We start from the raw sequence: 15,635 nt of genomic DNA on the forward strand, positions 1-15,635 counted from the left end.
AGACAGCATAGAGCTAGAATTGGCTTCATACCCATCGGAGTGGATTGGATAGGAGAGGGAAATCCATGCTTGAGCACGTGTTTCAATTCCAGTTTTCATCAAGTAGCACTGCCCAACTTTTTGTGATCTCTTTTGATGGAAATTTCAGTGTTGGAGGCTTACTGACTTGCCTGCACCCTGAAAATTTATTGCCAGTGTTTCAGTGTAAACACAGGATGTCTTCTGTGCTGGTGAGGCCCATGATTCCACTGTAGAAGTAGTGGGGGTTTGATAGGGCAACTTAGTATTTCGCTTGGGGATGGATCACTGTCTGTTTGACCCCTTTGGTGGCCGTATGTACCTTCAGCTAAGAGCACCTGCTTGCCCAGTAGTGTCCTGCTCGTTGTTGCTGAATGTGATGGGAAACCTATCTTCTCCCTGTCTGCAGGGCTCTGCGTTGCCTGGTTTCCTATCATTCTTAAAGCACATGTTCCCAGCCCTTTTTTCCTGCCCATCTTCTTCCACTCTGGGAGCCCTGCTGCTGCCTCCTTAGTTCATTCCTTGCCCAGACCTGCTGCTCTGCTTCTCCCAGCGCTGTTGCTGACTCTCCACATCTCAAGGTGGGGACAGATTCCCTGACTGCAGCATACCATGGCCAAGCCCTGGGCCTGGGGAAGCACCAGCTACCTGCCAAACCCCTCACCCATACCCAAGATTGATAAAGCTGTGACCTGTTTATGAACAGAAAGGTGGAATTTTGCAGATTGTTCTTTGGCCAGCTCTACATGTGGTTTATTTACTTGGGCATTTCAAACAAAAAAGCAATGCAGCATTGTCAAAGTTACAAAATTACTTTTTAAATTGACCTACCCTATCATAGAGCATGGATTTTCTTGTCAAATAATGCAAGAAGCAAGAGAAGACTGTAGTTTTATCCACGTGAAGCCTACAAATCCACATGGCTTCTCTGTCCTATTGAGCATGTGAGTTCTTAGAAATGCAGCTGCCGGTAGTTTAGCTTGAATACAGTCATTCTAAACCAAGCTAGAAATAAATAAAATACTTACATTTCAAGTACAAAACCTTGCAGTTGAATTCCATATGAAGAAATAGGTTTATTTCTTTTCATGTTACTACTGTACAGGTACTTGGGCTGGCAAAGTCTGCAGATGCAGAACAGAAGAATGGTTTATGTACATGACTTAATTGAATCATGTGTTTAGTCTTCCCTTTAGGCTATCATGTGAAGCTGTTTAATGTCAGGCAGAAAGAAGATTTTTTTTTTTATGGATGCATTTAATAAGACATGAACTCCCTATGCTACTGGCCCCCAATTTTTGCATTATGTCTTTCCTTTCTGCTGGGGGGAGAAAAAAAAAAAAGGCACCTTAATTATGTCTCAAAAATAATGACACCTACTGGCTTTGAGTTAGGTTATTGGCTGGTAGGTGTTACTTTCAAATTACATTTAATCGAGTGTGATTGACTTTACTGAGACTTCTATACAGCTCTAGTATGTGGGAGAACGTTGACCTCTTGTTGGGATCCTGCCTTGGGTGGTTCGGCGGCTTGCCGGCTGCCTTCGGTACGCAGGGCTCTCCCCTGGCAGAACCAGTATGGACTGCTGGCCTGAGTTCCTCTGAGACTGGAAGATGCTTTGCTCTGCTGCACTCCTCTCTGAACAGGTGAAAGTCAATCCAACGCCGATGTTGCTTTTCATGGTTCTGGAGGTGCCATCAGATGTGCCGTCAAAACACCTGCCCAGGGCAATTTCCTTGGCAATCCTTGGGTCTTGGTCGGTGACAGTGTAGATGCCGTAGTTGTGTCCCAGTGGGTCGAGAGGAGCCAGCATTGTGTACTCGCTGGAGTCGTTGTTCGTAGCCATGGGGAGGTGGTTCACCAGGTACTCGTGAAGCATGCTGTTGACGCTGTCTCGGCGGCAGCTGCCTTGTGGGACCACTTTCACAAGTGTGCGATCCACACGGTCTTGGTCAAAGAGCATGCCGCTGCACTTGAACTCCAGGCAGGCTGCTGACACATCTGGCTGCCCAGGGTCACGAATGCTGCGGACGTCCCTGATGCCGTAGAGCTTGCCAATGGTACGCGGGTGTGTCCCACCCATGTTACGAGATCTTATATTCACCTCTTGGGGTCCGTTTATTTTTACTTTAATGTAGCAGGCCCTAAATTCCATGGGCTTGGGCCACCATGCCAGGTAGTCATCAGTCCAGCTCATGAGGTCATCTTCACTGAAGGGAACAGTATTATAGTCATACCGGTCTCCCTCTATCCTGTAAAACCTGAAGTGAGCAGCGCTGTGTGGGGCTTCCTCGCATTCTCTAAGGTTTTCATAGGCATAAATAGGGCCATTGTTTTCTTCTGGGGAGTTAGGGCTTGGCTTGGCCATGTTAATGCTGAATGCAGTTTTCTTAGTTTTGGGGTCCTCGTGGTCTGTTCTCCTGTAGTTGAGCTTGTTGAGATATGGCTGTGGGACCCCAACAGCGTTAGGGTTGAGTTTGGGAGCAGAGGACACAGCTTCGAGCTCTTCACCCCCCAGGCTTGCCAAGATATAAGCTGCGTAGGCCCTGGGGTTTTGCTCATCGCAGAAGGCAGGCACGCAGGCGCCGTTTGGACCAGTGACCACACTGTCGAAACGGCCCCATGCTCTGGGGTTGGAGGAGAACCCTGGTTCTGGCTCTGTGTTTATAATGGAAATCACAACCCCTTGGATCTGCTCGCTTTGCAGAAATCTCTCGCTTCTGTAGGCTCGAACTTTGACGTAGCACCGTCTGCTCTCTGGGACGTCCAGGTTAAAAAGCCGCCTTTCTTTAATCTCCATATTCCCAACCAAAAAAGTTCTCTCTTCCCTTTTGCGCCGTCTGCTTTTTTCAAGGTTGAAGTCCCCTTCTTCCTCCCATAATCCTGTCTCTGGGTTCAGGGACCAAAGTTTCATCTCTTGCAGGTGCTCTGGCATCTTGACCTGAGCAGCATCCAAATGAACCTTCACCTGTTCGGCATTAAGAGACTCTGTGCCCTGTTCATCAGTGAAGTCCACGGAAAACATGCCGTATGTGCGGAGTGGAAATATGTCCCCTTCCTCATCTACAAAGTTCAGGTCACTTTGTGTCACAGCAGCCATTGAGACTTTTCTTGGGTCCAGAAATGTCACACTGGCTTTCACTTTGCCTCTGTAGGCTTCTCCATTTTTCCTATAAAATGCATTGGAAGGAATTTCTAATTCAGCAATTGGATCCTCTTCTTCCATTTCTCCCAAAGAAATCACGTTGGTTTCAGTGGATTCCAGCGTAACAGGGGCTTGCTTTCTTAGTAGCTTGATCTCATGAAACACAGCGCCTCCGTTTTCCTTGAAAGGCAGAACTTTTGTTGTGTTCACAAACTTCTGCAGCCGATCGACAAAAGTTAAAACTAGTCTTTCTGTGTCTGCTGGGACATGGATAGAGAAGGTTCCCTTGTATCCAGTCATACTCACTCTCTTGTTCCCCAAGTAGATGTGGCCAAACCTCAGGGGTTCACCATTATCTGCTGCTGTGGCTCTGCCTCGAACCATTATTTTGGTCTCAGTGCATTTCTTGCAGCCACATTCTACGACGACTTTAGTGGGGAGCGTGTACCCGTTGCAGGAGATGTCTCTGGTTTCCATCTTGGACACCCCACAGCAGTAGGCAACATTGTCCTTACATCGAAGTCCTTTATCCAGCTTCCCAGCGCAGGTCTTTGCTGGGCACTTGCCCACGTCGTAGTAGAAAGAGTTTGTTGCTTTTTGGAAGCAGTCGTGAGGAAGTCGGATGGGGTGGCTTTGGGGTTGGGAGTTGCAGGCTGCCTCTTGTCTTCCTGTTGAGTAGGATTTCTTAATGAGCAGCATGAAATAATTGTACAGTCATCGCTATGTGGTCTGAAACCCTGAGAGCTAAACATTGCTTCCAATAACAGTGAGGGTTTTGTAGCCATAAACCAGATGTTTTGCAGGATTTGGGTTGGCTGAATTAATCCAGCCTCCATTTCGGTGAGGCAGGTGCTCAGGTTGAACTTGAGGTACCTGATGAAGAGCAGTGCTGTTTGCAGGAGCATCCCAGCTCCTGCTTACCCACCACTGCCATCCAACCCACCCTCAGCTAGATGTTCTGCAGCTGCCTGGCTTTTTGGCTATGGATAGACTAAAATTTGTCCCAAGGTTTAAAAAAACCCCAGCTATACAAACAGAAATATTCACGTCAGGCAGCAAGTACAGGGAGAAATCTGCTGAAACCAGCAGATTGAGCTTGGCAAGTCACCTGCAGTCCAGAGCTTGTAGAGAGCATCTGGTTCAAAAGCAGCTCTGCTAACTCATAGATGCTAACGGATGCATGAAATCAACCCCAAATACTTTTTCCTGTGACTTCCCATATGTATCACAATTTCTGTTTTCTGCACACTGCCACCTCCCCAGCCACTCGGAGAGCATCGTGCACGTTTTCTTACCTATAACAGCAAGCTTGGCGGGTTGGGACTTCGCTGACCCCCCGGCGCTGCTGGCCTTGCAGAAATACTCTCCTGACTGGTCTCTGTTCAGGTTCTTCAGAATCAGGTTGTTTTTGTATTTGTATAAAGAAGGATCCAACAGTGAGCCGTTGTGGTACCTGCCAGGAACAGGCAGGCAGTTAAGCGGACAGAGCTGACCGCCTGGCTGGAGCAGAGCAATGGTCTGATCCTGCACCCGGCTGTGTGGATTGTGCCAGACCTCTTGCCTCAGTTTCCCCATTTGTAGTCTGCCTGTGTAGCATCACCTACAAATTATTCCTCTTCCCCTGGAAGTACTGAGATGTGGCTGCTGGGCAGCTGGCAGGCAGGCAGAGCTGCTAGTTGTGACTGCTGAGGTTTGTCACGCTCTTATTTGTATGTTTTTCCAGTAAATTCCTTGGCAGGTGATGTTACCGCACCTGTGAGAAATGCCAGCTCGGCACATCTCGAGGAAACCATAATTTGCAGCAATCTGTTCTCGGCATATTTAGCTGTTTTATAGCTAAAAATCTCCCACCTTTATGGAGATGGTAAGGAGATAAAAATTGAATCTGTGGGACAGCTGATGCTTCTGCCTGATCAGACTTGAGTTCCTTACCAGAGGTAGCGGTCAGGGACCGGGGTCCCGGAGGCATCACAGCAGAGTGACACACTCTGTCCCACTCTTCTGGCTTTGTCCTCGGGGCTCCTGAAAATGTAGGGTTTGCCTGTGGGAGAAGGAAAAGGCCTTGTTACTCTTACTCTCCTAAAATCATGGTTTATTTCTGGTTACTTTGTAAAGCCTTTACATTCCTCCCCTTTTTGGGGCTACCTGATCGTTGCAGCTGCACTTGGATCGCCAGGTTTCTTCTGTTGCTCTCAGGCACAGTGACAGTTGCTGTTGCATATTTGGCTTTCTTTATTTTCAGGGTGGTTTTGCCATCGGGACAAACCCCTGGGATCCTAAACATGCCCCTGTTATCAGCCATTGTCAACAGCTTGAGTTTCTTGGCTTGCAGGTAGACTCGGGCATCTGCAGCAGGTGACCCATCCTCAAGAGAGACCTTCCCATGCAGGGTTGCATCCTCACACATGCAGGCATCACAGTCGGCATTGACACGGCCCATGAGGCAGGTGATGTTGCACGCTGGAGGAGAGGCAGGCATGTCAGAAAGCAGCCCCAAGTCCCTTAACACTCATGGCACAGTCTCATGTCTGCTTTTAATTTAGATGCAATAAGGCAGATACTGCATAAGGAATAAATTGTATCCAAAACATATTTTTACTGATTATCAACAGCTGTGCATTAGAAACACAGAGACGATGTAATTTTGAACCTGACAATTAGTAGAAAGCAGCCACGTGGATATAATTACAGCTAGGAACTGTTATTTACCTTCCCCAAAGGGCTGAATTTTGGGGAAATTTGAATCCAGATCAGCATGTAAGCTCTTAGCTCAACCCTGGCAAAATCACAAATCCAAATGCCTTAAACTTTGTAGGTTTCTATTACCAACTCACGCCCCAAAGTCATGACTTTGGCATATCTTAAAAACTGTCTCCCTTATTCAATGGTATCCTGGCTTGGGCAGGACACAGGCTAATTGCAAAATGAGCACTACTCGATGGGTTTAACAAATGGTCTCCCAAACAGTGACTCTGAAACATGTTCATTACCTATAGCAATTAATCCTAAATAACAGGATTAATCAGGTCATTCCTTTTACAATCACAGAGTATCCCGGTACAGCAGCTCTCTGATAATTTCTTTAAAGCTGGAAATAACTGGAAGAAATCAGGGAAAACCTGAAACAGCGTTCCTGGGGAAAACATCAACTCTTTTCAGAATTATTTGTTTAAAAGGGGATTATAAGAATAATACAATCAGTAACAAGCCCCTTCATCAGGGGCAGTGGCAATTCAATATTCCCAACTCTTCTCCTTCCAGCAGATTGCATGGAGACAGCTGCCTGCACTTGCTGCTTCCACTTTGAGAGCTGCTGTGATAACAAGACTAATGAGATTTTTCTTGTATCACCAGGATCTTTATGGGTCCCTGATGATCCCCCATATCTGGACACCCCTCTTATCTTGCTGTTTGGCTATAAACTCCCCACGCTCTGCTCCCTCAGTACTTCACAGCCCTGCTGGGAAAGGCACAGGCATCACAAAATTCTGGCAAGGGAGAGAAAGATGGTAAAATGATCACGAAGGGGGTATAACACCTATGCAGTGGTGAGGTAGGACATTATTCCCCGCCCATAAGTGAAGTTATAGGAGCACCTGAGCAAACATGTCCAATGCAGAGCCGTCCCTCCTCAGTTGCTTCATTACAGTGCACACCCCAGACGCGCTCAGCTAGGCAGGATCTGGTACGCTTCTGCACACCGGTTTGGCCACACTTTGCTGAACACTCGCTCCATTTCGACCATGGAGACAAAAACCTTTTTGAATCTTGCACCGGTGGACCTTGAATAACATCAGTGGTGTGTTAATGAGACGCACATTACACATACAGCTGCCTGAAAACAGGCAGTTGTTTTCTTAGCAACTTCTGTATAGCTCAGACTACGCGTTTGGGTGTTACGCACCCCATGGATTAAGCAAACTCAGTGCTTAGGGAGCTGGAAAATAAAGCACAAGAAGGTATGTGAAGGCTTCTGACTTCATTCTCCGCAGGCTACCAAATTCAGGATGATTAAGATAAACCTGAGAGGAGCAAAGTGCATGCAGCTCTTGCTTAGTGTTGAATAACAGTGGCTTAAGGGAAATCAAACACACATTGTCATTTAAATGCTGTCTGAGGGGCAATGCTTGCCTGTGTTTCAAATGTTGTTAAACTGAAAAAAAAAAACCAACACCAAAAGAAAAGGGTAAAGTTGTTGGCATGATTGTGTTGACTGTCTTTAACCATACTTCAACATATGTTCTTTATAGGGGGAGCATGTGTCCTATCATGAGCACCAGTTTTACTGTGTGTAAAACAGAAGCCTAAGACGCTACCAAGCAGGCTGAGCATGTTAGGGGCCTGCTGATTTGTAAAACACACGAGAGTTTAATATTGGATTAGATTTTTAAAGGAATTTCTTTAACTGGGCTACTAGATACTATTGTTTTAAGCTGCTTTGGATGGATGACAGCCACTCGAAGCCTGTGGTTTGGGTTTGTTTTTAAATGACAACATTCTAATAATGTTTATGAGGATGCACTTGTGACTAAAATTGCCAAAAATGAGGTTTCTTGGAGACGTGTGCTGTGTCATCTCCCACACGTACTCTTCCACCCAATTTGTAATAAACCAGGTTGTGTTTTTTCCTAGAAAGGCAGACAGGCACGCAGCTGGACTGATCCAATAGTGATGGGCGAAAACCAACCCCTGGCTTACAAAAGCAGGTGGCTGGAAAACACAATTTAAATGAGAGCAGCCACGGGTGCGTCATGTCTGGTTTGGAGTGAGCTCTTGGCTTAATGGGTGAGTTTTTAATCTGTTTTAATCTGCATCCCAAGTGGCACATCCATAGACCTGGTTTAGCAATTTGGGGGATGCAGGAGGAGGTGAGCTTGGGGATGTGGTCCCCTCCCAGGTGGTGCATGGATAAATACCTGTCTGTACTTGCCCCAAGCAAAAATTTAACATGCAGCAGATTAAAGTGGGGTCTCGGTAAGATCGTAACCTTGTTTGGGATCGGCTGCTTTAATCTGCAGTGATGATAAGAAAGGAGAAGGAGAGTCCTGTGGAGGAAAATAGCATTATATGGCTCTGGGTAGCACCTTGACAGCAGAAAAATCAGAAAGCAGAGGATGAGGGATAAGCTGAGGGGTTGAGTGCTGTCAGGAATGTGGGGAGGGACAGGGCTACCCCGCAGCACCAGCGGCAGGAACGTACTGCGTCTGGCGTAGGTGAAGATCGGGTCTCGCCGGCGAGAGCTGCTCCTCGTACCTGCGGGCAGAGAACGCGCGGGATGGTTTGGGCAGGGTTTGCCTTCTCCCTGGCTGAGCACCATCCCCTCCCGGTGGCCTGGCTCCAGCAAGCCCAGCTGTTCAACCCCACCAGGTCTGGCACACCCTCTCCTACAGGCAAAAACAGTTTTATAGCTCACTGCTGTGAAGGGCAGATGCTTTATTTTCCAGTTGCACTGGTCAAAACCTCGAGATTTTGCTTTCTAGAGTAGTAGGAGTCAGCCCTGTTCTATGAGCCCCAGCCTCAGTATCACTGCCTTGTACCATCACTTTGAGGGGAAAACAATTTTCCTGGTAGTTTTCCTAAAAATACCTGTCAGCAGGTGGAGGGGACTTCTCTCTGAGTGTGTTTTCGGTGCTTTGATCCTCCACAGCGGCTAAGAGAGCTGCTGGGAGCAGGATGGAAGGCTGGGAAAATCCCCTAATCCCTTGGTTATGGCATCGGCACCTCCATCCCTTTCAGTGCCTACTGGAATTTAAATCCTGAGCCCTGGGCAGTAAAGCTTGAGGGGCCGACGTTTCTCCCGGCGGTTAACGAGCAGAGTGAGTTCTACAGGTAATGAACACCCCGTGAGCTTTAATTTTAAAGCAATGGTGTTGCAAACTGTCCCGGGTATGAGGGCAGGCTGGGCAGGTGAAAGGCAGGTCGGAGCATGTGCTTGCCCATCCCTGGGCTCTCCTCACCCTCCCAGCCCGTGCGTGCCTCTGGTGGGAGTTGGGGCTGTGGTCACACACTTGACCTTCACTTTTCCAGGAGAGGAGCCAACAGCATGTGTCAGCAATAGCCAAAACCCTACAGGAGGTTGTGAATGATTAACATTTATTCCATTGCCTGAATGTCCTCATCTACTCAAATAATATTGTTTGGTTGTCAATTAAGACTGAAAAAAATAATACACATGCAAACACCCCTTGTCCCAGCAAGGGAAAGCCACTCAAGCTGGGAAATAACTTACTCTCCAAGCTGAGCATTACCAGCGGGCTGAAGGTTTTCTGTCCTATCTGGATCCTGGCAAGGGCTGGTTTCAGAAGCCTTTGACCTAAGGGTCAATAAATTGGAGATTAAATTAGATTAATTAGATTCAAGGGATTGGGCATCCTTAGGCTCACTTTTTCAGATTTTCCTTTGGGAGAGCTGCCAGTTAGGGCTCCTGTGGGCTGCAGTGCTGGAGATGCCAAACAAAGGGAGTGATGGAGATATCCCACAGTATCACTGTGGCTCAGGTATGATGCAGATTTGCCATTTCCGTTGTCACCCAAGAAAAACTTCTTTGTGCTTTCTGTGTTGGAGCAGCTCAGATCAAATAGTGTTTCTATAGCTGGAGATATAAAATATATCCCATCTCTCCCTGCACGGGGAGAAATTAACCCAAGGTGGGTGAAGTTGGTTGTCACTATGGGACATGGACTGATTTCTGCACTCGCTTGCTGCCTGCGTGCCCAAGGGCAGCTAGTGGTCGTGGCTGATTCCTGGGGTGCTTGCTGGAACCAGTCCCATTTAAACTGGGGAGCTAAGCCTGATGCTGCCCAGCACCAGCTCTCACCTGTGCTGAGCTCCCAGGGGCTCAGCAGGGCTTCTGGGCACCTCCTCAGGGACAAACTGACTCTCCCTGTTCTTATCCCTGGGCGTCTGGCCAGAGCACTTCAGGGCAAAATTCCTCTATAGCCTTGGAAAACAAATCCAAAGAGTCTGTGAACATGTTTTCTCTGTGAGACCTGCCGGAGCAAAGGGGCAGGCTGCTTATCGCTCGGCACTTTGGTGTGCGTGACCCACCAGAGCAGCAGTGGGCAGACCCTGCTGCTCCCAAGCATCTTGTCCTGGAGAAGAGCCATGTTGCTGCTGCTTCCCGAGGGCTCAGCTCAGAGGCTGGGATGGTTTTGCACTTGGGCGATGGATAAGGCACTGGCTAGGGTGGGTGTGCTCGGAGCAGAGGGGAGCTGGGATGGGAGCTGGGGTGCAGGCTGGACGCCAGGGGGTCTCAGGGGTGGCAGGCAGGGATGGTGCCAGCACAGCCGATGGGCAGGGTGGCTCATTCCTTGTCAGCCAGAGCCTGGCTGACTCACAGACAGGCTTTGCCCTTGCTCCGGGGACAGGATGGGTGCCAGCCGGGCAAATGCCACGCTGACCCAGAGCAGTGCCCAGCCATCGATGTCTGCTGGCTCAGCGGCCGCCGACAGACATGCCTTCACACTGGCGGGCTTGCGGGTAGAGGACAGCACCGTGATGGGAATAGAAACATTTAACTTTCACCTAAAACAGATGTTGCCCCCAGGAGGAGGAGGATGATCCATCCTTTTGCAGTGACCATCGTTGTCTCCAGAGGGTGACCAGGGGCTTTCTGGAGTATCCGCAGCTGTCCCACACGTTCTCCAGACCTGCAGAGACCCATGTCGAGGCTTACCCGGGGTCTTGCTGCTTTCAGAAAGCTTCTCCCATGTTGAACCAGTCCAAAACACGCCGTGGGGCTGCTTGTACCCCCTGCCCCCTCACTCCCCGCAGAAAGCCCCCACTTAGCCCCTGAGGGGGGAGCAGCAGGGGCTCCATGTCTGTGCTCCCATCCCCTCTGCTTCTTGTCGTCATATCTGAGACTAAATCTATTCTGCAGAGTGCTGCTTTGTGATCGCATCTCCTGAAAGTGCCTTTTAACAGCTTAAATACTTCTGCAGGGATGCTCTCACAGCCCAGGCGGCTCCATGGGCCCCCCAGCACCCCCCTCTGCCCCCCACATGAGCAGGGACATCTCCACGCCTCCACCCCCCACCTGCAAACTGGGCTTAGTTCAAGGATGGCATCTTATCCTAGAACATCCCAGGAGCGTGGGGAAGGGGAAGGCTCCTGGGCACCTCCAAAAGCAGAAAACCCCATCCACAAGCCAAGCCTTTGCTGCAAATGCGAGCAAGAAGCTAAATGTTTTCCTTTTTCTGCACGCAGAGATGAGGGACTGAGGCTTTGTGTTGCTCTTCCTCAGCTCAGCGACTTCAGATTTTGGGTTGAGTCCCTTAGCCCAATGGCATCAAGCATTTGGGTATTTAGTTTCTAAAGGTACCCATGGAGCTGGTGTTATCCTGAGCGACACCAGCTGGAATTCCAGGTGCTTTATTTTATGCACTTAAAATTAATGAACTTGGGGGGGGGGGAAATGTTGGCTCAGCCTTTCAGTGCCTCAGTTTACCCATAAAATGAGGCTGACAAAGAGCAGCCGGCAGTGAGAACACCCTGTTATTTGTAAGCGGTATTAACCATCCAAGGCTGGGGAATGTGGGACTAGGAAATACTTTGATTATGGCTCAGCAAATCCCAGTCAAGCAAAAATAACAAGCAACACATGAGCGGTGGTTTGTGGGCTTACGGCGCGGTCGTGAACTCGCGGCCAGACAATAACCAGGAAAAATTAATCCAGGCTGAAAGCCTGTTTCCCACTGGACAGCTATTTTGGGAACTGGCTGTGACTTGTTCAGTGCTGGGTTTGGGACAGGATACTGTCCCGTCCCCGGGACACACGATGCTAAGAAAGGGGGGGTTCAAGCAGCTGGATCCTGGCAGCAGGGAGCGCTCGCATTGCCTGTGTCCCCTCTCTGGCGTGGGACAGAGCCGCGGGAGATCAAACAGCCCTGCGTGAGCAAGGCACCATCCCCCCCTCGAAGCCCCCGCTCCAGCTGTCCCCATAACCCTGCCCCAAATCCATTAGCTGGGCTGTGGAAGGGAGAAGTAGAACACCAGGAACTGTGTCCCCATTGATGTTTTCCAGCCCACAGCCTCTGTGCCTTCATCTGCTCATCAATTAATTTCCACCTCACCCTCAATCACAGCCACGCTTAATTATGCTGCCTTAATAACATAACAAAATTGCCTAACCGCTAGCTGCGATGAAGGAGAAAAACTTAGCGGGGTTGGGTTTGGTTTTTTTTTTCTCTTACCTACAAAAGCCATAAAACCCCCAATTAAGAGTCTTGCCCTCTTGCCTCAGAGCCCCCAGCTGAGCTGCGGTCTAGGGACAAGGCGAGGGTTTGTCAGCTGTGGGTTAAGGGATTTGCAGCCAGTTGGGAAGAAGAGAGAAAGTTGCAGCTTACCGAAACCTTCCCTGCGCTGCTGCCGAGCTGGGCTGTGTGCGAGCCTCCCCGCAGCCAAGGCAGTGAGGTTGCTTATATAGCCCCGCGTGTAGCTTAGGGGATGGCAGCGAGCCACCGGCTGCCGAGCAAAAACAGATCGGACGAGCAAGGAAACCACAGGCTGAATAATCCCTTAATAAGGTGATGGTAAACACAAACCCTCAGCGAAACAGCAACTGCTGGGGCTGGCGGCGATGCCATGGCATGGCAGGGTGCTGTTGGCACTGGGGCAGAGTACGGTGTGGGCACCACAGCCTGGCACAGCACTGTCGGTGTTAGGGGTTCACCCTGGGTCTGGATCCAAAAGAGATGCCACTGAGCATTGAAGATGGAGATACAGCAGCCAGGTACATGGTGCAATGAGTTTTGGGGATGCTTTTTTGGCTCTTGCCTGGTCTGGGACACACACAGTGCCCAGCCGGTGCTGCCCATGGGCCTCCCATGTCTTGCAGGCGTTCCCCACTGCTGCCTGCCCATGCTGCCTGCTCACCTCTGCCCCCACGTTGGCTCTGGCAGGGACCAAATGAGGATGCAAGGATGTGGGACAAAGTCAGATGGATTGGTGGTTTGGACACCCTGGGGTAGCACAGAGCTGCAGAGTCAGGACCGTCCTTGCAAATAAATGTGACTGCATCTCACTTGAGCCATGGGGAGACCTAGCAATGACCCCAATGAGAGCTCCCCACTGCCCTGGGCTGGCTTCAGCCCCCTCAGATCCTTCCTTCCTCTGCAATCATGTTTTCCCATCTAACTCATGGCAGCTGGTCCTGGCTCAAGGATCCCGGGCATTGCAAAGAGCGTGTGGCCATGTCCAAGTGAGTATCACCCACGCACGCAGCCCCAGCGCTGTGGGGTCATGCTGCTGGTTTGCTGCAGGGGTCTGGTGCGAAAGCGTGTGCTTTACGTGGTGGGAGCATCCCTGAAGGCTGGGGATGGGTGCTGGCGCAGCCAGTGGTGTGCGGGGTGTGCCAGCGGTGTCCTAGGCTGCCTCTTAGTAATCCTTGCCGGCCCAGCTGCCAGAGGGAGCGGTGCAAGAGGAACATAGATCAAGGTGTCACATAAAAAATAATTGGTAGTGGACTGCACCGGCTCCTGTTTGTGTTTACAAGCAAAAAGGAAAAAACACCTGAAATGTGCCAGAAAGTGGTAGAATGTTTATCCGGTGGGGAAGTAGCGCCTGGTGAGCTGGAGGCCCCAGACCTGCGAGATAAACATGGAGCTCAGCTGCGTTTCCCCGCTGTGATGAGGACAAGATGTGGGAAAGGTGCCGAGACTGAGAACAAGGAATTCATCTTCCCTTGGATGGCACCTATGTCCCGCCACAGCCAGCCCATCCCTAGCACAGCACCGATTCCTCAGCAGGTGGCTCCGGTCCAACCAGCCGCTTGGCCCGACCTGGCATTGATTTCCAGGGGCTGCACTGCGGGGTAAGGAAACATACTGTTCTGCAAAAGGAAAAAAGCGTTCTTTAGGTTATGGAAACAAAGTGCTAGCTCTAGCCCGGGGCAGCTGCAGGTGTTTCTGCATGGAATTTTGCATCCTCCTTGGCACAGGTGTCTGCTTCTTGGTGTGGGTGTCTCCTCTCCAGCATGGCTCCTACAAGACAGGCTCAGGAGACACTTGTGCAGCTTCAGGAGTGGGTCTGGGACATGTGAGTTCATGCAAAAACCAAGTCTCTAGAAAAGTCCGGTTGCGCAATCTCTCTTGGCTTGGCCATCCCTTGCTGTAGCTCCGGCATGTGGCTGATGTCGGATGGAGCAGTGTGAGCAGAGCCCCAGATGTTTTTAGCGCTGAACACCACCAGCTGCACCACAGCTCTGGGAGATGCTCGCCACTTTCCATCCACCCGAGGTGGACAGTGCCTGGAGAGGGGACAAGCGGGGTGCTGCTCTGTGCTGGGGGTGGTTGCTCTGCAGGGCTGTAGCACCTGTGGCCAATGGGGAAGGATGCATCCTAGACCAAACTGCTTTTACCTTTCTGGCCATCACCTGTGGGTTCACCTGGTGCTTCCCAACCAAAGCATCAGCCCCTCAGAACCCCTCCCAGATTAACATTTGGACCCTGCCTGACTCGCATGGATTTTTTTTGCAAGGTTTCATCACCCATGCGTAATTACAAAGTTGTAATGTATTTATGTGAACACTGCCATGCTTAGTGCTTCCTGGGCCACCAGTGCCGAGGCTGGGGCAGTGTCAGAGAAGTGTGACAGTGGATGGTGCAACAGCATCTCCCTCTCCATGCTCATTCGTGCTTGTCTCTGTTGTTCTTCTTGTGTCCCTCTAATAAACCCAGAGGAAAATCAGCTAGTGATGCTCATCCCGGCTATTTGTGCCTCCCACCCACCCTTTCCAATACGGCATTGGCAGAGTCACCGTCACCAAAAGCTGGTGATGCCGGGAGGGCAGCAGGGATGGTGGGGCTGCTCTCAGGTCTGCACATAAGATTTACAGGCTGTGGGGTGCACGGAATACCCTGTGGGCCCATGAAATGCCCTTTGGGACCAAGGCCGTGCTCCATTACCCGCCAGCTGCCCCCGTCCTCCCTCCCCGCACCCTCTTCGCTCCACCAAAGGGAGCTGACGGTTATTTTCCCCTGCTGCGTGTTTCTGGGCTTGCTTCTGTTTACGGAGCTGGGAGTTAAAATAACTGATTGATGACTTTGTTCCATCCCAAACACTTTGGGGAAGCTTGCGTGGTTTAGGAGGGTGAGCTGGGAGCTGGGATTTCATTAAGCACTTGGCTCCCAGCACTTCTCCAGCCATGCTCCAGGGGTGGCTAATGTTGTTTTTTAAATCCTGTTTTGCTATCCCAGGAGCTGGACTGGTGATTTCCATGGTTTGTAGGAGAACTTGGAGATGTAGCGGGTCCCCGGGGTTCACTCTGAGCTCTGAACCACCAGCAAACCTTGCAGCCACCGCAATATTGTTTCACTTAAGCCCTTCTCCACCGCTTCATCAGCACAAAATCACACTCCAGCTGCCTAAAAGCTTTGGAAAAGAGCCCAAAAAATGAACTACTGGAGTTTGTTTTTATTGTGCAGATGAGGATTTACAGGCTGTGGCCGGGAGAAAAAGAGTAAAAGGACCTTTC

The 15,635-nt window shown here is 50.1% G+C and overlaps 1 protein-coding gene across 1 annotated transcript; it reads right to left on the minus strand.

Annotated features, from left to right (window-relative positions):
* Nucleotides 1–1,074: 1,074 nt before the first annotated feature.
* Nucleotides 1,075–13,642, minus strand: CILP (cartilage intermediate layer protein). The gene is made up of 9 exons (XM_056346760.1): nt 12,508–13,642; nt 10,688–10,812; nt 9,393–9,476; nt 8,363–8,416; nt 6,760–6,945; nt 5,309–5,623; nt 5,096–5,204; nt 4,459–4,616; nt 1,075–3,831 (listed from the first exon to the last, which is right to left on the minus strand). The coding sequence occupies exons 2-9, from the start codon at nt 10,743–10,745 to the stop codon at nt 1,490–1,492; spliced, it is 3,306 nt and encodes a 1,101-aa protein (XP_056202735.1). The 5' UTR covers nt 10,746–10,812; nt 12,508–13,642; the 3' UTR covers nt 1,075–1,489.
* Nucleotides 13,643–15,635: the final 1,993 nt, after the last annotated feature.

Source organism: Falco biarmicus, chromosome 7, assembly GCF_023638135.1.
Source record: "Falco biarmicus isolate bFalBia1 chromosome 7, bFalBia1.pri, whole genome shotgun sequence".
Taxonomy (NCBI): Eukaryota; Metazoa; Chordata; class Aves; order Falconiformes; family Falconidae; genus Falco; species Falco biarmicus.